The 23,892-nt window shown below is 39.5% G+C and overlaps 2 protein-coding genes across 2 annotated transcripts; both read right to left on the minus strand.

The window, feature by feature from the left end:
- Positions 1–425: 425 nt before the first annotated feature.
- LOC139447147 (uncharacterized) lies at positions 426–7,854 on the minus strand. The gene is made up of 4 exons (XM_071228329.1): positions 7,818–7,854; positions 3,319–3,750; positions 1,691–1,901; positions 426–450 (listed from the first exon to the last, which is right to left on the minus strand). The coding sequence occupies exons 1-4, from the start codon at positions 7,852–7,854 to the stop codon at positions 426–428; spliced, it is 705 nt and encodes a 234-aa protein (XP_071084430.1).
- Positions 7,855–10,457: 2,603 nt separating this feature from the next.
- LOC139447738 (putative ankyrin repeat protein RF_0381) lies at positions 10,458–22,173 on the minus strand. Its single transcript, XM_071229206.1, has 11 exons — positions 22,097–22,173; positions 19,925–20,052; positions 19,313–19,402; positions 18,306–18,362; positions 17,324–17,389; positions 16,103–16,501; positions 15,189–15,229; positions 14,861–14,945; positions 14,675–14,737; positions 13,680–13,751; positions 10,458–12,656 (listed from the first exon to the last, which is right to left on the minus strand). The coding sequence occupies exons 2-11, from the start codon at positions 20,016–20,018 to the stop codon at positions 10,597–10,599; spliced, it is 3,027 nt and encodes a 1,008-aa protein (XP_071085307.1). The 5' UTR covers positions 20,019–20,052; positions 22,097–22,173; the 3' UTR covers positions 10,458–10,596.
- Between the last annotated feature and the right edge of the window lie 1,719 nt (positions 22,174–23,892).

A 23,892-nucleotide genomic window follows, 5' to 3' on the forward strand; every position in this document is an offset into this window, starting at 1 on the left:
CGTCATACATAAGTTGTTTACAGTCAGACATCAATACTTTTCATAATATATGTCCTTTGCAACTTCAAACATCCAGCTAAATAGGAATGGACTCGGCATTCGTTTGGACAGAGCCTCAACTTAGGTCCACAAATTGTGACACGGTATTGTACCTCTTCTAGATATATAGGTAATAGAATGTTTTAAATTAATAAAGTAGAGACACAAGTAACGTAGATAATGATTCTTTGCATTTTCGTATAGAAAGAGGTCGGTGAACGGTTTTTGGTAGGAAGTGACAACATGTTGTGTTGCTTTAAACTTTAGGTAGTTTCTTCGAATACGTCTTCTAATAGGCCTACATTATCACAGCAGATTGTAATTTTTTAAAGAACAAACATGACAAATTGCATCGACAGGTGGACCAGCTCGAGCTGTAGATTTCGTTAGAACTTCAAAAAGGACATCAACCTGAAAAGGAATAGGTATATCATAGGTATGTCATTGCATGTTTTATTGTGTATATGACATACCAAAATAACATGATGTTACAATGGACTATGAACCTAGACCAATCTCTGGTCAACAAGATGCTATTCGACACTACCAACTGCCAAAAGCTCAAGAAAGATCCAACTCGACCGCCAACACAATTCACCGAATCCTGCATCTCTTCAACTTTATCTCGCCTGATGAGACGACACTGAAGGGCAGATCCTGGGTCACCCCATGGGATCCCCTTTCTCCCCATCCTTACAGAAATCTACATGACCCATTTTGAAGAACAAGCCCTCTACACATCCCCAAGCCAATCCTGTCTGATGGAACAGGAAGGTAGACGACACCTTCGGCATACTCAGAAAGGACCAGGACCCCATCCCACTACTCCATCCCCTCAACACCCAACATCCCTGATCTAAGGTCACCATGGAGATAGAGAGCAACCAAAAATTCCCCTTCCAAAACGTCTTTGTATTCAAAGACCACAACAACAAGATCCAAACCACTGTCTCCATGAAATCTAGTACCCATTCTGAACAGTACATTCAACCTTTACCATTCTCAAAAACTGGCATCGTCTCCAAAGTGACCAAGAGAGCCAAGAACATCTGCTCCAGCAACCTTGACCTTGATTTTGAAAATAAACATCTGCAGCATGTCGTCAACAATCTCAACTTGTATCCTACCAAGCCAGTCAAGAGGACCACCTCCACCACGAACACAAACCAACCAGACCAGAATCCGTCAATCACAATCACTCTACCCTACATTGGCATGACTTCTCATCCAATCAGCATATTACTTTGGCATCGACACTGTCTTCACTGGGTCCCCATCCCCTAGAATGATCAAACACCCCCCCCCCCCCCCCCCCCCCCCCACCTCCCCGCACACACACACACACACACTTTCCCCAAAAGGAATGAACTGTGAGATTAATTGTAACTGTGGTGACATTGGTGAAACCTCCCGCCCAATACATACCAACAATTCTCTGTATATAGGCATAAACTATTTGAATATAAATGGTGCAGCAAGAAAATTGTAAATTGTTGACTACGTCCCCAGGTTAGCTACACTGGCGTGGCGCTGGTAAAATACATCCAGTGTGATTCTAGCGAGACTACAGTCAATTCAGGTACATTCCTCCCCAGTACATGTTCATGGTGCCTGCCTAACTCTGCAAGGAACCTGACAGAACAATACATACGTAACAACCATGGTCATCACAGTCAGGGAGTTGTTGCAGACAGCGCCGCCAGATCGCCCCATGTTCACGTTTTTATTCACGGTTTCTTTCTTCGTTGCATCATTCACCAAGGATCCTGGTGCTTCGGATGTCGTCGCAGACGTTGTTGTAGGATGTGTTGTTAAGGTGGTGGTCGTAGCTGGTGTGGTCACAGGTTGACACGCAGACTCTCCTGTAGACAACCGACATTGCAGCACATCAATATGTGTTACAGTTGATACGTTATTATCTCAATTTATGCCTTATTATTATTATTGCTTGTTTATCCAGTGTAGAAATCTACTATCTGCCATGAACCCTGGACCTTTCTGACACCATATCTTTCATTTCGTAACTTTGATTCTTGGTTTTTAATTGGTCCCCAGCAACCTTGTCGAGCTTACTGAGGTTAACCTCAAGTTACTATCAAAGCCTGAGGTTCACCCAGGTTGATATTAAGTATGTTTTTGAAATTAATATCTCAGTAAAAACGACATCCATTAATAACGAAGGCATTCCTACCCTGTCTGAGAATTATCCCCTCTGCTATTTACAAAGACAATAGACTCTATCAAGACATTTGTGATGATCATACAGTCAAACTGTTGGGGAATGTTTCGTTTGGTTTTCGTTTTGGGATTCTTTTTGCGAGTGGATTCATATATTGGAAGTTCAAGGGGTACTACTCAAACTTGTTTACGTTTTGTCCCTGAAGCGTTGTTCTGTATGTCTTTACCTAGGATGAATAAAGTACAGTTCTTTATGATATGTTTACACATGTACAATGCTATCATACAACATGTAGGCATGTCATACGGTAGGTTATAATAATGTGAAAGTTAGCGATAGTTTCGTAACAATTTTTCTTTAGAAATTACATGCCCCGATTTGACGAAAAATTGACACTCACAAACAGTTAGAAATAGGCAATTCAATTTTTAACTGTCGTGTTTTTAAACAGCGTATAAAGTAGTGGTTTCAGCAGCCAACCTCATATAGCCTAACGATTGCAAACTTAGCACTAAGAGTTGGACTCAGGTTGAGATAAGGTTGATTTGCAAAGCAGGTGTAACTTCAGAATAAAGTATTTATAATTCTAACTGAAGTATTAAAGGTCACTCAGCTGACATTGTGGAACAGGGCCCAGGTTATCAGGCTGACTTAGCTACGAGACATCGTACCTCGACTTCCTTGCATATATCAATCACTGGTTCGTCTGTCGTTTATACAAACACACAAATAAGCATACGGACACAATAGTGTATTGGTCATGTTTAATTTTATTGATTGTTCGTTGTTTATATAGGTCTGGGGCAGAAATATCAACGACTGGTACCATCAGCATAGATTGAACAATTGGGATACGGACACGATCACATGCAACAACCAAGTCTGCCAGTCTGAACACTCGATCCTGTTAGTTTCTTAGGACAAGCATGGGTTGCTGGAGACCGATTCTACCGATTTTTACTATTAATGAATTGTTCATGTGAAAATCACTTTTAATGTTTCATTTACTGTAACTGACAATACATGAGGATAGTGATTAATACGAAATCAACTGGTCCAGTCTGACCTATTGGCCCGTTGAGCAGAGTAAGTTGTTTTACCCAGTCTCCACCGTGCATCATCTGTAGACGAGACTCCGACGCTGTTAATGATACCAAAGATCATTGGGTAATAGAAAAGTGTGGATTCTCCAACATCACAACCTTCTCCAATCATCAGATCATATGGTGTCAACCGCATCCACAATGGTGTATAGCCGGCACACAGGTCACCAGTTACAGCAACCATCTTCACAGAACAATCATTATCATTGACTTTATCATAACAGTACTTCACCTGGGAACTCATGTTCGGATAAATTTCCATAGTTGCCAAACTGTTATCGAGATTAATGAGGAACTGCACTTTATTGCAACTCTTCACGTCAACCAACAGGGAACCCGAGCTAAACACCGTCTGCCCGTCCACCTTTGTCAGATTTGAAATGCTGACAGTTCTTGAAGTTTGGAACATTTCGGCTGAGATTCGATTACCTGAAAGAAGTATGTAGAAGATTATTATTACATTGATAATTATTATATAAGAAATTTGTCCCAAACACATCGTGAATATACCGGTTATGAACTGGGACATTACTTTGGAACATGTTACCGGAAATTGGATTACCTGAAAGAAGTGTGTGGAAGAATATTATTAAATTGATATATAAGAAATTTGTCACAAACACTTCGTGAAAATACCAGTTATGAACAAGGACTTTACTATCTTCAGCAACCTTTGCTTTTCATAAGAAGCAAATAATGGGATCTGGTAGTCGGGCCCGGTGACTTGCTTGATGCATGTTATCGTATCCCAATTGAGTAATGCTCATAACGTCACTCACTGGACTGTCCAGTCACTTTGGTCCAGAATACATTATCTATAGAACGCCGTTATATAGCTTGAATAATGTTGAGTGCGGCGTTAAGAAACAAACAAACACAATAAATTAATGATTAAAGTTTTATTTGTTGACGTTCATCAGCTTGATCTCTTCACTCTTTATATCGACAGAACAGAACAGAACAAAACTTTATTACGCTCAGGCCGAGATCCTCGGCATATGAGGTAGAAAATGACAGCAAAATACACATTATAATAGCGGATATGTTGTTAGCCGGAAGATTTTACAATTTGGATTACATATTTACAGAATATACATAAATCATAACAAAACAAGAATTATGAACACCAAAATATAATTATTTAAAGCAAACTATAAAAACGCGGGGAGTTGCTTTTGACGTGCCATCATCCGTCAAAAATATCCCATTGGGAGTTACGTCCTTGACTTTACAAAGGTAATAAAATGGCCGGTACGCAATGCCATTCACTTGAAAGAAAAGCTGAACCCAGTAAAAACTGTCATATTGACTCACAAAAAGAAGGAGTACATTTATGTGTCTGCAATTGCCTCTTCATTCTAACGTTGTTATCATTCTAACGTTGTTTATTCAGATTGATGGGTGTCATAGTTCCCTAATACAAATATTCAAGTTTTGATCTCAGATAGAATTTTCATCCACAGATTTAGTGACGATCAAGAAAACATAAATTATAGTTTTGTTTGGATATGCCAGATTTACGTACATGGAAATTCAAAACGTCATTGGTCCCCAGCAGCCTGAGTTTGCCGTAAGAGGCGACCAAAGGGAAAGGGTGTTCAGGTACATTGCATGGTATATTGCGTGTCATCGTATTCCAATTGATGGATCGATGCTCATGCAGTCAATCGTTGGATTGTCTAGTCACCATACAGCTTGAATGTTGCTGAGTGAGGCGTTAAACAACAAAAAAGGAATCAAGAAAAAGAATCAGATTTCATGAGCCGTGAAGTGCAAAATAGACAAAAATTATTCAAATGGATCATCGAGAATAGGTGATGACACCAGGAATTCGTTGAAAGGGATATCATGCTCTGTTTTACTGATAGCATACCGCACTCATACAATTGTCACAAGTCACTTGTTATGCTGTTTCAGAATATTGAGGTCTGTTTGACATCTTCAAACGACACACGAGAACAACACATTCATCAGCTTTCAATGGCTAACAAGGACATATAAATTAAAATTCCTTTCATCAGTTTTCATTTGGATCAATCTTTTAGATTGTGCATGCTTGCTGACAGTATGGGTACGAAACGTTGTGTAGCTACAAATACTATCTTTCTGCTGTTACCTTTCTCAACCGATGATCGATCTACATGGATTCTCCATATTGTCTTCAATTGGGCATTCACGTTCATGCTTTGTCCATGAAATTGCAAAGATTGTATAAACTACATAAACAACTGTGTCTTTGCACGCACACTGAATACACTTGGCATGCCGTCTCTCAATATATAATTTAAAGATATCAACACAGGTCACGATCCATCTCATAATCATAATAATGATAGGGCCTATACAACCTCAGACCCACGAGCTGAAAACAATGAGAGGTCATCGTCGCATCTTGATCTTAAAGATTCATTCCGATACATTTGGATGATAATATATATATATGCGATTCTACATCATAACTATGTACTCAAAGCAAATTTCATATGTAGCAAAGCCGTTATATCACACCCGGGTTACTTGAGTATGAACATGACTTGGAATACATGTGAATACACGACATACACATTATGTAAGCAAATATTCACAAATATACAAGCAACAACTGAAACCATGGCAAGTGGTTTATTAGTTAATACTGACAGCCGATAAGTTATACCAATGAAAGCTAATGACGCATTTTATTCAAATACCCGTTCACGCTTTTAGAAGTCAACATAAAATCAAATATCAAAATAATTCAGATGTTTGTAATTTTATTTTGGATACAGTATTCACAAGAATGTATTCCACATCAATCTATTTAAAGAAACAATAAAACTATTTTAAAACAACTATACATAATGTACATTTGCTGATACCGCTGTCTATGCTGCATCATTATCTCAATGCTAAAAATATGTTATATATTTTTTTCCACGAATACATATTGAAAAACCATAATAAAAAGAATAATTCAAAATTTATGCTTTAAAAACATAAAAAATATGAAGTTCAAAGTGGTCTGTTGACGAAGGCTTCGAACATATGGTGATCATACATAAACACGTGTTTCATGTAATGTTTTGTTTCAAATTGTTTTCAAAGTAATATCGCATATTTAAATTTTATATTGTTGAAGTAATCCGTTTAGAATAACAAGGTAAACAACAGCGTCGGCTTCACATCGTGAGGATTTATCTCCCCTTACCTGCATGGCGACCCTTTCGCGCCACACGTTTTCAACATCATATTGCACATTTGAATAGCAAACTTCGCCGTGTTCCCCTCATCAGAGTTTTTAGAATTTTAGTTTGTCTAACTTACGCACATTCTGAACAGAAGTGGAATAAATGTGCATGACGTAAGAGGCGACAATATTGATGGAGTGGTAAGGTTCGGTGAGTGAGTAATGGAGTTAATATTTAAAGTCACATCGGCAATATTTTAGCCATATCGTGACTAAAGCAATTAATTATTAGAAAAACATGAATTTAGATTATATGAAAACCTGTCAGCAAAGGGTAAGGTTCGGTGGCTTGGTTGTCATGTCATTGTTTCCGAATTACGTGGATCGAGGCTCCTGACGTCATTCACTGGATTGTCTGGGAGAGGCTCGATTACGAACTTGGTTGATTGTCATGTCATTGTTTCCGAATAACGTGGATCGAGGCTCCTGACGTCATTCACTGGATTGCATGGAAGAGGTTCGATTACGAACTTGGTTGATTGTCATGTCATTGTTTCCGAATAACGTGGATCGAGGCTCCTGACGTCATTCACTGGATTGTCTGGGAGAGGCTCGATTACGAACTTGGTTGATTGTCATGTCATTGTTTCCGAATAACGTGGATCGAGGCTCCTGACGTCATTCACTGGATTGCATGGAAGAGGTTCGATTACGAACTTGGTTGATTGTCATGTCATTGTTTCCGAATTACGTGGATCGAGGCTCCTGACGTCATTCACTGGATTTCATGGAAGAGGTTCGATTACGAACTTGGTTGATTGTCATGTCATTGTTTCCGAATTACGTGGATCGAGGCTCCTGACGTCATTCACTGGATTGTCTGGGAGAGGCTGGAATATCGCTGTGTACAAATGTAACAACAAACCCACAGATAAACTGCACATTACAAAGATGCATGTATAAAGAAAACAGCCAAAGTCTAAATAACAGTTTTTTGTATGAAGAAAAAAACGTCAACGACAGAGAATAACCGATACATTTCGACTATCCAACGAAACAAATTCCATTGATGAAAGCAAATTATCCAATTATAAGAATAAATAACTGAAAATCAGTGTCACCACGCGTTCTAAAAAAAGGGTAAGCATGTTCTGCCCTTCTGGTAGTACTCACCACTCACAATTTACACAAAACGTATGTATATGTTGTCTGACCCGCACAGCAGTAGCCAAACTACTTTATTCAACAACTGAAACTAAAATAATCAATCAATCAAAAGACCTTCACATGCAACATTCATAGAACCGGACAGAAACTGACAAATATTTACCTGCGTAAATCAGCACAAGGGAAATGAAGACGGACATGTTTGTGCCAGTTTTACACTGACTTGCTGCACTGTTTCCTATATAGGCTATGGCAATTGTGTATTCAGCACTAAATATATGGTCACTCAAACTAGCTTTAGATCAGCAAGTCGAGGCTACTGTCTTTTGATCATTTGTTCAGTCATAATTCGGGTGTTGCATGTAAATGACATATGATAGAATTCATTATAATTAGCCCGTGCAACTACAAAGTGTATTCATAGTGTACATAAATCGACTGATGTTCAGCATATACAATCATAGATTGTAATATCCATACAAATGTTGTCGACGTGCATAAGACATTCGTTGTTTAGGATGAAAGACAGGCTGTTGTATAAAATTGTATTCTGTAATGATATTAATGTCATCATTCAATATTTCATATTATGATTGTAGCATAAATATATGTCTTATAACATGATAATTATTTATTATATATGTGCAACATATATCGAAGTAAGTTTATATTTGAGTATTGTCCTGTTACTTTAAACACATCATTTAACAGGTTTGATAAGAGAGAGATCGGGCCTTTTCAATCCAAATAGCGGTGTGTATTTTAGGGCAAATGGTTTGGAATATAGGAGGCCCAAATTCCAAAGTTCATATTGGTGTAGTAATATCTCATCTTATTTATATCTTAAAATGTTTTTCTTGTCCATTGCCCTTATTTAAACTGTATGTGTTAGTGGGAACTGTAGTGATGATTGTAATCAAAACGTTTTGCACCAAAATACTTTCCGTTAATGCTTAAAGAAAACAAGATCAAGTCGATTAACCGTTTGTTTGTTTGTTTGTTTTAAGCTATATTCCAGATAAACTGAAGTGGTCTGAAAATAATCGAGCCTGGACCAGACAATCCCGTGGTTGACATCATGAGCATCAATCCACGCCATTGGGATACGATGACATACACCAACCAAGTCAGCGAGCATGACACCCGATCCCGTTAGATGCATCCTACGACAAGCATGTGTTGCTGAAGACCAATTCTACGCCTGATCTTCATAGGTAAATTTAGAGTCATTGTAATCTATCATTTATAGGAAATTTATGTTCAAAATGTATGTCTGTATAACTGCTCAATTGCAGGGTATATTAAAAACTTCCCTCACTTCCCTCATGTGCCCTGTCATATGTCGGTACTGTTAGGACTAAACGTTGGTAATTGTAAAAGAAGTGCTGTTAAAACCTTGAATGCTGACGGCGGCAGAAACTGGAATCTAGAGTTATCTGGCTGTTTCCTAACACGACAGGCTTGATCGTTTGATATCGTGTGATGTGCGTATTTCAATCATGCAGGCCAGGTGTGAAAGAGTGTTATGTGCGCATCTCTCTCATACAAACCAGAAGTGACAGGGTGTGATGTACGTATCTCCATCTTACAGAACCGATGTGTCAGGGTGTGATGTACGTATCTTCCTCGTACAGACCAAAATTGACAGGGTGTGATGTTCGTATCTTCCTTGTACGGACCAGAAGCAAGAGGGTGTGATGTGCGTATCTCCCTCACACAGACCAGAAGTGACAGGGTGTGATGTACGTATCTTCCTCGTACAAACCAAAAGTGACAGGGTGTGATGTTTGTATCTACCTTACACAGAAACGATTTTGACAAGGTGTGATTTGCGTACCTCCCTCATACAAAATTGATGTGACAGGATGGGATGTGCGTATCTCACTCATACAGTACTTATGTGACAGGGTGTTTTGTGCGTATTTTCATTTTGTCATGTGCGTATCTCCCTTACACAGAAACGATTTGGCAGGGTGTGATATACGTATCTTTCTCATAGAGACAAGATTTGACAGGGTGTGATGTGCGTATCTCCCTCGTGCAGACTAGAAGCAACAGGGTTTGTTGTGCGGATCTCCATCGTGTAGACCAGATGTGACAGGTTGTGATGTACGTATCTTCCTAGTACAGACCAGAAGTGACAGGGTGTGATGTACGTATCTCCCTCATACAGAACCGATGTGACAGGGTGTGGTGTGCGTATCTCCCTCATACAAAACCAATGTGACAGGGTGTGATGTGCGTATCTCCCTCATACAGACCAGAAGCAACAGGGTGTGATGTTCGGATCTCTCTGATGCGGATCAAAGTTGTTCTGGCGTGATATGTGTGCTTTATTCACACAGTACTATCGGGTTGTCGTTTCCCGACAGAGGCACAACAATATTCCAAAGTGGTCGCTGAAGTCTGGGAAAAGGAAACGAGCGAGTGAAAATGTACTCCTACAAATCAGAGGTTATAACCCATGATATACGTGTCTACATTGTACACACCAAATGTAGCAGTGTGATATACGTGTCCTGTTGATACAGACCAAGTGTGACGGGGTACGGTAATGCATGTATATATCTCAATCATGAAACAAAACATGGAATCATTCAACCTACTATGTTTAACATAGTGAATAACTCTTTGAGATATATTGATGCAAGGCGGTGGCATATCCAGTCTACTCTCACGATCCCTAATACGGTTGACCTGTAACACTGCATACCTCAACTTCAAATCTGAACCTGTTGATAAGGTGCCGTTATAGCAAACTGACGCCTTGTTAATGATTTGAAACATTTATTTTATCCCGTACATAAACTGTAAATACAGTGAGTGAAAAAAAGACATTTATCTTTGTACAAACATTTATCACAGACGGCTCTGAAAGCTGTACACTTCCAGAGACACTCCGACATATGCCCCTTGATATGTCCCTGAATAGTTCTCCAAACTCAAAGCAGCGTGTCAGATCTAGCTCTAAGAATCTTCACTATAGCGCCATGGTTGTACTTCAGTGCAATCTGCACTGGCGTTTCACCTCTTTTGTTTGTGGCAGATACTTCTACAGGTGACTCTGAGAGAAGTCGGTTTACAATTCCTACTGTCCCTGCGAATGCAGCAAGGTGAAGGATGTTGTTACCTTCATCATCCACTGCTGACAGGTCACATCCTTTACCCACCAGAAGATCGAACACCTTTTGTTTACCCTTATATGCTGCTTTCAACACCGGTGTTCTCCCAAACTGGCCTCGGCTCTCTATGTCAGCTATGCTGTGTGTGATGAGATACTCGACAATGTGCACATTGTCACTCAAACAGGCAAGGTGAAGGATGTTGTTACCCTCATCATCCACTGCTGACAGGTCACATCCTTTACTCACCAGGAGATCAAACACCTTCTGCTCACCCGCCCCTGCTGCTTTCATCACCGGTGTTCTCCCAAACCGGCCTCGGCTCTCTATGTCAGCTATCTTGTGTGTGATGAGATACTCGACAATAAGCACATTGTCACTCAAACAGGCAAGGTGAAGGATGTTGTTACCTCCATCATCCACTGCTGACATGTTACATCCTTTACCCACCAGAAGATCAAACACCTGCTGTTTACCCTTATATGCTGCTTTCAACACCGTTGTTCTCCCAAACCGGCCTCGGCTCTCTATGTCAGCTATCTTGTGTGAGATGAGATACTCGACAATGTGCACATTGTCACTCAAACAGGCAAGGTGAAGGATGTTGTTACCTCCATCATCCACTGCTGACAGGTTACATCCTTTACCCACCAGGAGATCGAACACCTTCTGCTCACCCGCCCCTGCTGCTTTCATCACCGGTGTTCTCCCAAACCGGCCTCGGCTCTCTATGGCAGCTATCTTGTGTGAGATGAGATACTCGACAATGTGCACATTGTCACTCAAACAGGCAAGGTGAAGGATGTTGTTACCTCCATCATCCACTGCTGACATGTTACATCCTTTACCCACCAGAAGATCAAACACCTGCTGTTTACCCTTCTCTGCTGCTGTCATCACCGGTGTTCTCCCTAGCAGGCCTCGGCTCTCGATGTCAGCTATCTTGTGTGAGATGAGATACTCGACAATGTGCACATTGCCACTAAAACAGGCTGAGTGGATGATGTTGTTACCTCCATCATCCACTGCTGACAGGTTACATCCTTTACCCACCAGGAGATCGAACACCTGCTGTTTACCCTTCTCTGCTGCAATCATCACCGGTGTTCTCCCAAACCGGCCTCGGCTCTCTATGTCAGCTATCTTGTGAGTGATGAGATACTCGACAATGTGCACATTGTCACTAAAACAGGCAAGGTGAAGGATGTTGTTACCTCCATCATCCACTGCTGACAGGTTACATCCTTTACCCACCAGGAGATCGAACACCTTCTGATCACCCGTCCCTGCTGCAATCATCACAGGTGTTCTCCCTGCCTGGCCTCGGCTCTCTATGTCAGCTATCTTGTGAGTGATGAGATACTCGACAACGTGCACATTGCCACCAAAACAGGCAAGGTGAAGGATGGTGTTACCTCTATCATCCACTGCTGACAGGTTACATCCTTTACCCACCAGGAGATGGAACACGTTTTTATTGCCCACAGCCGCCGCTTTCATCACAGCTGTTCTGCCATACATGCCTTTACTGTCAATACTGACTACTGCTGTAAGATATTCTGTGATATCAGTATTGCCACTTAAACATGATACATGAAGGATATTGTTGCCGTTGTCTAAAACTGCTGAGAGATTGCACCCCTTCTTCACCAACACATCAAATATGTCTTTTCGACCTGTATGGGCTGCAAGTAGCACAGGTGTCCAGCCACCCTGGGATTTGTAATTTATATCTGCAGAACCAGTTGACAAAATGTTCTTTACTATCTCTAACTTTCCCACCAGACAAGCTTCATTCAGCATGTGGTTCCTGTCATAGCAGATCAGCTTCATGTTGCCCTCTTGTATCTCCCACTTGGACGTTAGGTGAGGCATCTTCCCTGGAAATTGTCAAGTGCATTTGAAATAGAATGTTTGTAAATGTCCCTTTGTGACTTAAGAATCTAAAGGCTGGCATACATTGTCGACGCATTAGCCTCGTTACTCAACGGTTGAGAGGGTTTGTTAAGATGGGCTCCAGAAAATATTCTTATTGTCAATCATAAGAAAATGGGATATGTTTCCTCGGAAACAGAATAGTGTTGAACTGACAAAAATACAGTTTAACTTTGCGTCTGATACTTTGTTTCAGTTGACTAAGAGTTTCCTTTAACCGGATTGGTCGAACGGACAGAGGCAAACAGCCTCGGTCGTTCTTATTACTTCTTGATATATGAATATATTAGACAAACTGGATTTGATATACGAAAACATTCTCTTTGGAAATAACTATATAAGCGGCTGAAATTAACTTCATATATTTTATCAGTCACGCGAAACATTTATCCGTGGACATACTATTCTAATAAGTTTGTAGATAATTGTAAACATAGGGGTATATTAGACCATTTGTAATGATAATTCAATGATGTCATTCGTATCTAGTTGTAATCGTCAAATTATTCACAATTTGAGAGACACAAATAAACGACCATTGCATTTTGTAAGTATATCACCCTAGCATCTGGTAGCGCTAATGCATGAAATAATTATATCTAAAAAATATCATATAATTATTCATTTCGGTAAACTTGACAATGTGTTTGCCAACACTTGTAACATCTACATAAAGTTATTTCTACTCATTAGTGTAAGCTCAGCAGTAAAGCTGCTAACTCTCTCTACAACATGTTCATGTACGATATATATCTCCAGAGAGGGAACTAAGCAATATATGTTTCCTATCTATGTAAGTTAATAGTTAATCTTTCTGCGACAACATGCACAACACATCAGCTCATAAAAAGCAACTGCGAACTGGACATGCGAATATAGTTCAATGTTTTAATCAATTCCATGACATGCTATCGGGAAAAAAGAGTCTTGATTTGTTAAGGAATAATGTATGTAGCTGTAAATCCCACCTTCTGTGTCCGACCTGTGTCCACCTTCTGAAACTGCGTCTGAAACCGACTCCGTATCGCCCTCGCCTGAATCTGAAAACAAACATGAAACTGTTTGAAAATAACTATATTTAAGCTACAAATACATGCACACAAAAACACCTTTTTTATGCCTGTGTATTCCGTTCACGATCCTCATCAGCAATCAATACACAAGCAATATAAAACAATAACGTCAACTAGTGCCCTAAAGTACTGTGTAAGAAATATATATTTCAGTATTGCTCAAACTTAGAGAAGTGGCGTTGGATTCTGGAAGATTTTAGATGTATGATGGAAAACCATTTGTTATCACCTCACGTTGGATGTAATCGGCATGGCAAGAAATCTGCAGTTATGGTTCTATACTTAGATTGGTTAAAATCGCTTCGACTTGTGACGTTACTAGTATATGTCTGTAGGTGACAGGTCTGCTTCATAAATGTCTGGTGACAAAACATACTAATAACAAAACAGCGGAATTTCTGAGAAAAAAAAAAGCAATGTCGTCTTTAAAACAGAAATGTTACTGGTTGTTTAAAATGTGTTAAAACTTATAGTTTAAACCTACGAGATGGTTGCATTAACATGACACCAGTGCATGGTTGACAGACAGTCAGAGACGACTATGTCTTTTTTCCATAGAAGCGAATTAATGTTATCTATCCCCCCAGCGCTTGTCATACTATCACCAAACGTTTACACATGGATTAACATTATGATGGTTAAAATGGTGACACATTATTAACAACAGAAGAAAATGTTTCATTTTGCCTAACATTGAGCCATGTGTGATGAGGTGACCTCTTTGTCCATGACCAGGAAATAAACTAAGCCATATGATAGCAACCATTTCAGGGCGTAGATTCAAATAGAAATTAAGATGACAGTCGTCATCAATAGCAGCCCATCCCAGCGTCAAAATAGCTGGCATATACAACCAAAGGTAAATATCAGTGTATCGTCAAGGCACTCACAGTGTCCGCTGGTTTCAGACAGGGTAGGGGCGTCAGATCGCATCCAAAGTATCATCCTGGTTTCTGAAAAACAGATAACTTGACCTGAACTATGCATCACGCAAGTTGTTTTTATCAGGGTCAATCAATCGTACTGTTTGTCAGTTACTGACGGAACAGAGTGAATACAAACACGAGCGTGTGTACCTGCTTCTGCATCTTTCTGGAGCTTCACAACTTTTCGCTCCAAGTCTGTTATCTGCTGTTGCATGGCATCAACAACTTCGAGATGCTGAAACACATTTTAGATAAACTTACAAATGTGTCAGTAAATGATATTCCACATCATATTTCCAAAAAACAAAGAAACAGGTAAGGTAACATAAAACAGTATGTACATGGACTAAAGTTATTTAAAGTCTGGAAAAGAACTTAATGCTACATTGTTATAATAACATTATCAAATATCCATAGCACATAAAGCATAATTAAGTACATAATTAACATACTATCTAAAGTCGTTGGGGAAACTTACCTTCAGGCCAGTCACACAGTCTTTGTGAAGATCGTCAAGTTCTAGAAAAATGAACAAAACCAGAAATAACAGTTATATAAAAAAACCCGAAAAGATAAAGGTTAGAATATGCTTGTGGAAAGAGGGAACTGGGGTGGTCAGGCTCGCTGACTAGGTTGATGCAGTCATCGTATAAAAAATGCATGTATCGATGCTCATGATATCAATTACTGCATGTTCTGGCCAAGACTCGATTATTTACAGACTGCCGTCATACAGCGAGAATATGGCTGAGTGTGACGTTAAACAACAAACAAACTATTACACATTGCGTAATACAAAAGCGCGTGTTTATGTACTGCGGGAACAAGTGTCACTAACAAATATTGGAAACTCCCAACATCCCTTGGCTTATTCAACGACATTGCGTGAAGAGATGACAGATCACTAGGAGCTTACCCAGATGACCCCATCAAGCCTGTTGCTAGGCTGACGTCGCATGACATTGATCTTGCAACAAAATTCCACAAATTACGTCATAGGGTATTGTGACGTTATAGTAAACTTTGTTGTGCAGAGCGCCGTTCCACAAGGCGATCGTAGCACGATAGTCCTTAGTCTTTGAGTTACGACAACCTTAGTGATACGCTAAATGTGTTGAAAACTTTAACGCATTCAAAGAATTATTCTGTTAAGCTCAATAGGATTATGATGCGTAGATGTCTGCCCCATATAATATAAGTAGCAAGTATCTAAAAACATGCATTAATTTCGTGATTAGTTCTATTTACTCGTTTCATAAAATTGGTATTACACGGAAGCGAGTTTAGTATTCTATACATATTCAGTTTATAAGGATCAGTAAACTGTGACAATTAATCAACTGAATATGCACAATATTTAACATCATCATTTCATCCGTGAAAATAATTTACCTGATTCAACTGGATTTGCTGATTGATTTGCTTTTCGCATTTCAACATTTATTTCGATATCTTTGACACTTGTATTTATTGTGTGAATAAATTCCAGAAGCATGGGCTTGACTTGTGTTTGGTCCCTCATCATCCTCAGAGCGTCTTCTTCTGTTTCGTGCATAAATACAAATATCAAACTTCCGTCCTCAACACTTTCCAAGTCAGAATCATAGGTGCGTCTGGCCCGGTTCCTCAGCCTCTTGAGACCTGGGACTGTTTTCATTCTTGTTAACAGTAACAAAGTTTCCCCCTTCACAAAACACCTCCAGGTCGTCTTTCGTCTCTGTTTGTATTGTCTCTTGTAGTAGTATTTTCGTTTAACAATTTTAACTACAACTTCGTCCCTTATAGTCGTAACTGAAAATTAAGATTAATTGTACATAGTTCACATGACATGACTAACAACATAACAACAACAAAAATAACAATTGAATTCTATCCAATTAAATCAACGTTATAAATAAATAGGAGCGCCGTTTTCAGTGTAGGTTTTAACACCGTTATCACTTGCTTGATAACGGTGTTAAAACCTACACCGAAATGTTTATAATAAACAGGGGGACATGTTGTTACCCTGCTTGGCGCTCGTCATTAACGAATCATCATTTCATCGAACATGACAGTGACATCAACTCAAATGTACTGTGACCTATCCGCAATTGTGACATTCCCCAAGTGACAGCCAATGCGTGGAGTAAGTTATAAGTGTTGTCATACTATAAATGGTACAGAATAATTATATTGTTTGTTATTATTGTTATTTACAGTTGCAAAGGTTCTACTCAGTTTAAGTTTTGTTATAGTAATTACTTCCAGGACCTCCATGTTTTCACAAGGCAACGTAAACGACGTTGTTTCTTGTAAAACAATGATATTTTGAAAACACAGCGTGTGTTGTTATATATAAGAAACATCAACTTTGCACCGTTAATCGGTATTCTGTGTACAGGTATCGCGGTACGCTGATGAACTAAGACTCTTTTGTTGTTGTTGTTGTTCCCATATAAAAAGAACACTTGTGATTTATCCTCTACAAATAACTTCAATACATGATTTTGCATATTAACTTTAATCACATTGTACTGCCCTGTGACTATACCAGGTTGACTATGCATGCTCCACCATCCTCAAGTCCGAAACAACTAATTCTCCGTTTTGTTATCTGTTTAACATGCCTACCTTTTTCTTCCACCAAGTACGGGGCTACTTCTTCGTAAGCCTCATATCGATCGTATCGCCCCTTATCTGCAACATACGATTTGTCCATGTTAGTTTTGTGTTCCCTTAACATGTACTATGAGCAATAACCTCATGTATGCAGTGATATACCATACACATCAATCTCAAGTATGAAATGTAACGTAAGTCGCAATGAACAAACACAACACATTTCACAGCCATCCGTAAAACAGCATAAGTATATACTTCAGTGTGAAAGACTGAGTATTTTGAGTTGAGAAAAGTGATATTTTTATTGCAGTGAACACAAGACTGGATATTTCACTGCTGTGAACATATCATTTTGACGGAACTATGGTCATACAAGAATTACATCACCTTAAATTGTCTCCCTTTATCGTCAGTGTCTGGCCCTGACACAAACTGTTGACGTCCTTTTTCGTCGAGTTCCACATTGACAAGGTAAAATAATGACAGGTGGTCATTTATTGAGTTAATATCACTTCTTGCCGTTGGTTATGTTTCGTTATAAACTGTAAAATTCACTTTTTTGTTACTTAACCAGCGTGTATTCTTTCGCTTCCAACAGCAGCCTCCTTGTTTTCAAGAATATTTTTTGTTGTAGTTGATTTGTACATAATCATATCGAAATGTATGATGAAGAATTGTCCTGACCCTAAATATGCCACTCGTGAAAATATCTCCTTTCCTCCCCCAACCCCCACTCCCCAACCCCGAACCCCACCGTCACCCGATGAGAGAAACATGATATTTCACTCGACACTTGAAATATCCTCTATTAACCCAACAAATTGAAGTTACCTTCCTTGTAATTTGAAATGTACTTTTTCTAATCCTTCTCTGTGTTCGATCATATATGTACGACGTGTCTTGGTATGTGCAATCGGAATGAAACGTATTGTGGTGTAGTGTCATGCCTATTGGTGTAGCATACACATCACGATAACTATTCCAATCCTACCTGCTCGGGGGGAACTGCTGTGGACGTGGACATCTCCATGAATGACGCCAGCTTGTACTGAAAAATGTCAGTAACTATCAAAATATAATTAAAGTAACGCAATATGAGAGTGGACATGAATTATACTTTACAGTTTGACAGGTTTGAATTGTGTACATTCTTCCCTCGTTAATGTACAGTATTTGAATGTCTTCTGCAACTGATTACACATTATTTCAATGATATATCTGATTTTCCATTGTTAGTGTTTCTTTGGAAATTAAGTATTGTCATGTGAGTTAATTAGGTAACATCATGGTTTGCATGGGTCACGCGATCCAAGAACATGAGACTAGAAATGAACACAACTGCCAATAGAAATGGTAAATATTGTCGACATATTTCTCCTACCTGAAACATGTTATTGATTACTCTATGTATATGAAGCATAAATTTAATGTTTTCAAAGGGCCCGTATGTAGAGAAATATCCAACAATATTGATGTCACTCGTCGTTTCAACATAACGATTTTTAATGAGAATTCTATCTTTTCATGAGACGTTTGGCTGGAAAGCTGGAGGCTGTGGTTCTAAATACCCTGACCGCCTCCGTGGTGTTGTGGATATAGCGTCTGCCGAGAGAGCGGAAGCTCGGTGCTTCGATCCCCTGGCCGCGTCATACTAAAACATGTTAAAAGATGGTACTTGTTGTTTCCCTGTCCCGAGCTCGGCATTAAGGGGATACAACAAAGGACTGGTCGACTCAAAGTCAGTATACAGTATCTGAGTGGTGTATCCATGTTAAACTGTGGCATGGTATCTCAGCGGGCTAGCACTATGAAACCAGTATATATTAGTACGGACTAGTACAAAATCAATATAAATTAGTACGGACTAGTACAATCAGCCACACATGCACAGATATGTATGCACGCCGCAAAAAATGTTAACAGTTACGCTTAAAACTTAGAAGGGCGACCACAGACTGATGGAACGTAATGACAAGACACTATGAACACATGCATCACCTTGACCTCTGGTATTCTTCAGTCCTGTTGCCTCAAGATTTTCAACCTTGCTTTGACCTGTAGCGCCAGTAACAGAGACAGCTGGTGATTCTGTAAAATAGGTCTTTCAATCTCAACTCGCTGTCATACTGAAATATCAGTAGTTAGACATAAACATATTCGACAATTTTTAATGTTTACACAACTGTGGATAAATATCAGGGTATCACACCTTCGAATTGCACAGAATTGTATCAGCAAATATCATAAAAAGTATATGGTATTGTTCCATGCCGTCCATGCCATGAATATCGTTAATGATAGTTCTTATATACAAGGAGACGGAGTGAGTGCCGCTCTTAACAATATTCCAGTTATATCTCAGTGTGTCAGGGGAGTGTTGCAAGTTTCAAACGTTGACCACCTTAGTGAAAACCCAGAGCACGGGTATGGTGCTAAAACCTAGAAACTTAATTCGGACCCACAGTCATAAGTTTCTGGCGCACAGGAATTGCACAGCGAACTGCAGCTTCTTAGACGACAGGGTCAGGGGAGAGGGAGATACATACAGACATATCATGAAAACAAGAAATATACAAACACAGAATCATAAGATAAGTATGAGTAGATTACCTGCTCCAGGATTGCAAGCTGTCTGAGGTGAGGGAGCATCATGGCTTTCTCCTCCTCTGTCCGGAGGGACGTGTGTTGGGCTGTTCCTCTTCATAACTTCGTGAAGGGGACGTTTGCAGACGGAAGTTCTGAAGACAAAACGTTCACTTACATGTACAACTTTTGGGTAATATTGCATATTAGAGATTTTTTTTTTACTTATCCTCTGACTGGCGTGGCCCGGCCAGAATAACAGCGAGGGCAGTCAATTAAGGTCTGAGATAGCATGTCGCATTAGACCAACAAACACATTATACCGATCGTCCTTTCGTTATCCCCTGTTACTGATATTGGTATGACGCGGCCACTGAAACCGGTTTACTACACACATACAGTCAATACAAGTTAAGATTAACTGGGTCGATATTGTTCAAAGTTGTATATACATGACTTGGGAGGCGTGTTGAAGACCCATAAAGTGTCATATTAGCAACATACCATGTACACATGTACTTAGTTGGACACTGTTCAACATAAAGATCTATTTTTATTTGACATTTTATTATGGCAAACAGTCGTTTCCTTCCTCCGGTCGAGTTTTCCCTGTGTACTCACTGCTTTATCATGTACCCTCGCTATGTGCAATACATTGTGTACCGCGGTCAATGCACATTTCTGTTCTCACTGCTTCTGGACTTGAGCTTGGCTATCATATTCCAATCAGATTGATTCCGATTAATTTCAATAAAGTAAAAAGGAAAATGGCTTGTAACCTGTCTTTTTTTGTAACAAATTACCTGGAAATTGGTGTCATGTCAAAATAAACAATATAGATACATGACAATCTTCAACCCAGTTAGAAGACAATGTAGCCCCTATATTTTCAATAACCATCGTTTGTGTTACTGAATGTTGCAGTGACTTTCATAGCCACGTACCTGTATGACCGCCATTGCCAATCACTTAACGGTTGTATAGAGAGGAGGACCTGACCCAGATTACACCGTGATAACGCAATCTATTCATGGACGAAATACTTCCTTGAAGAGGCAGAAAGTGTGTGATCATGACGACTGTCACCACCCAGAAGTAATATTGTAAGCGGGTGATATACCAAGAATTGACAACAGTTGAATCACGTAAGGTTTTTCACCTGTACCAAGTTTCTATGTCATAACATGACTGAACTACTGTTCAAAGAGAAAATAAAGCTTAACTCACTCAAACACACAAATAATCGTCTGGCTACAAGTAGGGGTATCCCCTATACTTGTAAACAGTTTTGCTTTGCTGATCTCCACAGATATTAGTTGCAGTCACCTGAAATACGTTGATGGGATTATTGTTTTCCTGAATATAGAAAATGAACAAATAGCATTACTTCCCGTGTTCTGTTATCGTTAAAGTCATATAAAGTGCATACAAAATACACTTTTTATGTTCCTAATTAAGTTATTATCCCCTATACTTGTGAAAACAGTTTTGCATTACTGATCTCTACAGATTATTAGTTGCAGTCACCTAAAATGTGCTGATTGGATTATTATTTTCCTGAATAAAGAAAATGAACATATGAATATGAACATATATGAACAATATGAACATATTGAATTACATCGTTAAAGGCATATGTATTGCATAAAGGAATATGTATGAAGATGTTATACAACAATACTGGCTTCAAAGTGGCAGGCTGGGCCCTGTTCCACAACGTAATTGTAGTGCTAAGATGATAGTTACTCCCATATTGTAACCTAGACTTACGACATATGACCGCTACGATCGCTTCGTGGAAGGGAGCCATGGATATAACATATCATTATAAAATTATAGCTGCATTTAAAAGACATCTGGCTATATAACATCACAGACATCAGAAGTTCCAACTGAAATGATGAACTGTATATATGAAATAACCTCTCGAGCAATAATCTATGCTCTGAATGTGGCTTATCAAGTTATAAATAGTTGCATTCAACGGAGTCATCTGGCTTCATAATATCACATGAATTCGAATTTTGTACTGTTATCAGGATAAAGGAGTATGAGTTACGGGTCTGGCAATTAGAAATCGTCTACATGCATTTCATCTGTATAATTTGCTTGTAACCTGTGTTCTTTTGAAACAAATCACCTTGAAATTGGTGTCATGTCATAATTATCAGCGGACATACATGGCAATCGTCAACTTACGGTTATCCATGAATCCCCTTAACGAACACATTAGTAGTAGATCCTAGGTAGAAGACAATGTAGCCACTGTGTTGCCAATAAACGTCGTTTGTGTACTGAATGTTTCAGCGCTGTCAGAGAAAACAGACCTACTCAGATAACGGATGTACAGAGAGGACGACCTGACCAAGATAACACCGTGTTCACACAATCTGTTCATGTACGAAATATTTCCTTGTAGAGACAGACAGAGTGTGATATTGACGACTGTCACCACCCAGTAGTAATATCGTAAGCAGTAGAAATACCAAGAATTGACAAGCGGTTATTGGAAACCGGTTTACTATACGCATACAGTCAATACAAGTTAAGATTAACTGGGTCGATAATGTTCAATGTTGTCTATCGAGTTATAAATAGTTGCATACAACGGTGTCATCTAGCTTCATAATATTACATGAATTCGAATTTTGTACTGTTATCGGGATAAAGGAGTATGAGTTACGGGTCTGACGATTAGAAATCGTCTACATGCATTTCATCTGTATACTCGACGGGCACGTGTTGTGCCGCCCCTAACAAATCGTCACATTCTACACAGGCGTCAATGGTGTACACAACGTTGAAACTGGAGTTAAATAGCGGGGCATATGTTATGTTATCAGAAGAGTCCCAATTTACTTTGCACTTCCTTTGAAGGCGTGGTCGTTTCAGGTGACGTCGAAATAAACGTCAAGTCAATGTCAACCTGACACAGATTTGGCGGTGGATCGATTATTGTGTAGGGTGGCATCACTTTGATTGACCGAGCCCCTCTACCTATTGTGCAAGGAAGGGTCACTGGACAGTACTATCGGGACAACACATTGACACCCTTTATTATCCCGTTTGCAAGGCGTGGGGTCGATGTTTTGCCTTTCAAGAGGACAACGCCAGCGTTCACCGTGTACGAATCATCAATGCTCACCTCCTGCAGCACATACATAGAATGCAATGGCCAGCAATGAGCCATGGCCTTTCCCCGATTGAATAAGTCTGGGACAAGATAGGGTGACATGTCCAGGCGATGCAAGAGGAGTGAGACAGACTCCTTCAAATCGCCTCTCACACGCAGTATGCCTGTTAAAGTGAATGTATGTTTGACAAATTGTGGCGGTATTACGAATGACTGATCCAAAAACTTCAACTTTGAAACTTTCAACCTTCCTATCTTATCCCTAACGTTCTTAAAGATCGTTTGCGGTCGTAACATCTACTGTCATAATTCACTACCGCATGTAATGCTTCCCAAGTCGTTCATTACTATCATCTATTATTAGAAACTAATATCGCTTACAAATTTTGAAAATTGATATTATTAACAGTATTCCCTATTAATATATTCCCTACTGATATATTCCCTAGAATATATTTTGGATATTTCTAACGACTCTCACTTTGTCCAAGTGGTAGAGCGTCGGCTAATTAATGCAACAATTAGCTAAGCCGGCGAGCAGGGGAAACGCGTTCGAGACCAGCGCTCATAGGATCTGAAAAAGTGCGCCCGGTATAGTACACTACAAATACTTTGACACGTGGCAAGGCAGCGGCAGTCAAGGGAAAAGTGGAACATGCTATGAAATAGCGAGTTGTCTCCCTTAGACCAGAAGAGACTTATTCGTCAAACGAACATGCCTTTTTCATTTCGTGTCAACCTGTATGAGGTCTCCATATTTCCATTCACTTCATGATTGGCTAGGGTAGTGTGAGATATCGACTATCTTTAACCATATCATGTCAGTGTCATTACTTATAATATATTTCATGAGGAGATATTA

This window comes from Haliotis cracherodii, unplaced genomic scaffold, assembly GCF_022045235.1.
Source record: "Haliotis cracherodii isolate W230 unplaced genomic scaffold, xgHalCrac1.p SCAF_7, whole genome shotgun sequence".
Taxonomy (NCBI): domain Eukaryota; kingdom Metazoa; phylum Mollusca; class Gastropoda; order Lepetellida; family Haliotidae; genus Haliotis; species Haliotis cracherodii.

What these genes read in the sequence shown, in the direction of transcription:
- LOC139447147 (XM_071228329.1), bottom strand. Translation starts at nt 7,854, where the DNA reads ATGTCCGTCTTCATTTCCCTTGTGCTGATTTACGCAG. An exon ending in CCTTGTGCTGATTTACGCAG is followed by an intron (nt 3,751 to 7,817) that starts GTAAATATTTGT and finishes TACTTCTTTCAG; the next exon opens with GTAATCGAATCTCAGCCGAA. An exon ending in TGATGCACGGTGGAGACTGG is followed by an intron (nt 1,902 to 3,318) that starts GTAAAACAACTT and finishes GGTTGTCTACAG; the next exon opens with GAGAGTCTGCGTGTCAACCT.
- LOC139447738 (XM_071229206.1), bottom strand. Translation starts at nt 20,018, where the DNA reads ATGAAGAGGAACAGCCCAACACACGTCCCTCCGGACAGAGGAGGAGAA. An exon ending in CCAGAAAGATGCAGAAGCAG is followed by an intron (nt 14,738 to 14,860) that starts GTACACACGCTC and finishes TCTGTTTTTCAG; the next exon opens with AAACCAGGATGATACTTTGG. An exon ending in GTCTGAAACCAGCGGACACT is followed by an intron (nt 13,752 to 14,674) that starts GTGAGTGCCTTG and finishes GTTTGTTTTCAG; the next exon opens with ATTCAGGCGAGGGCGATACG.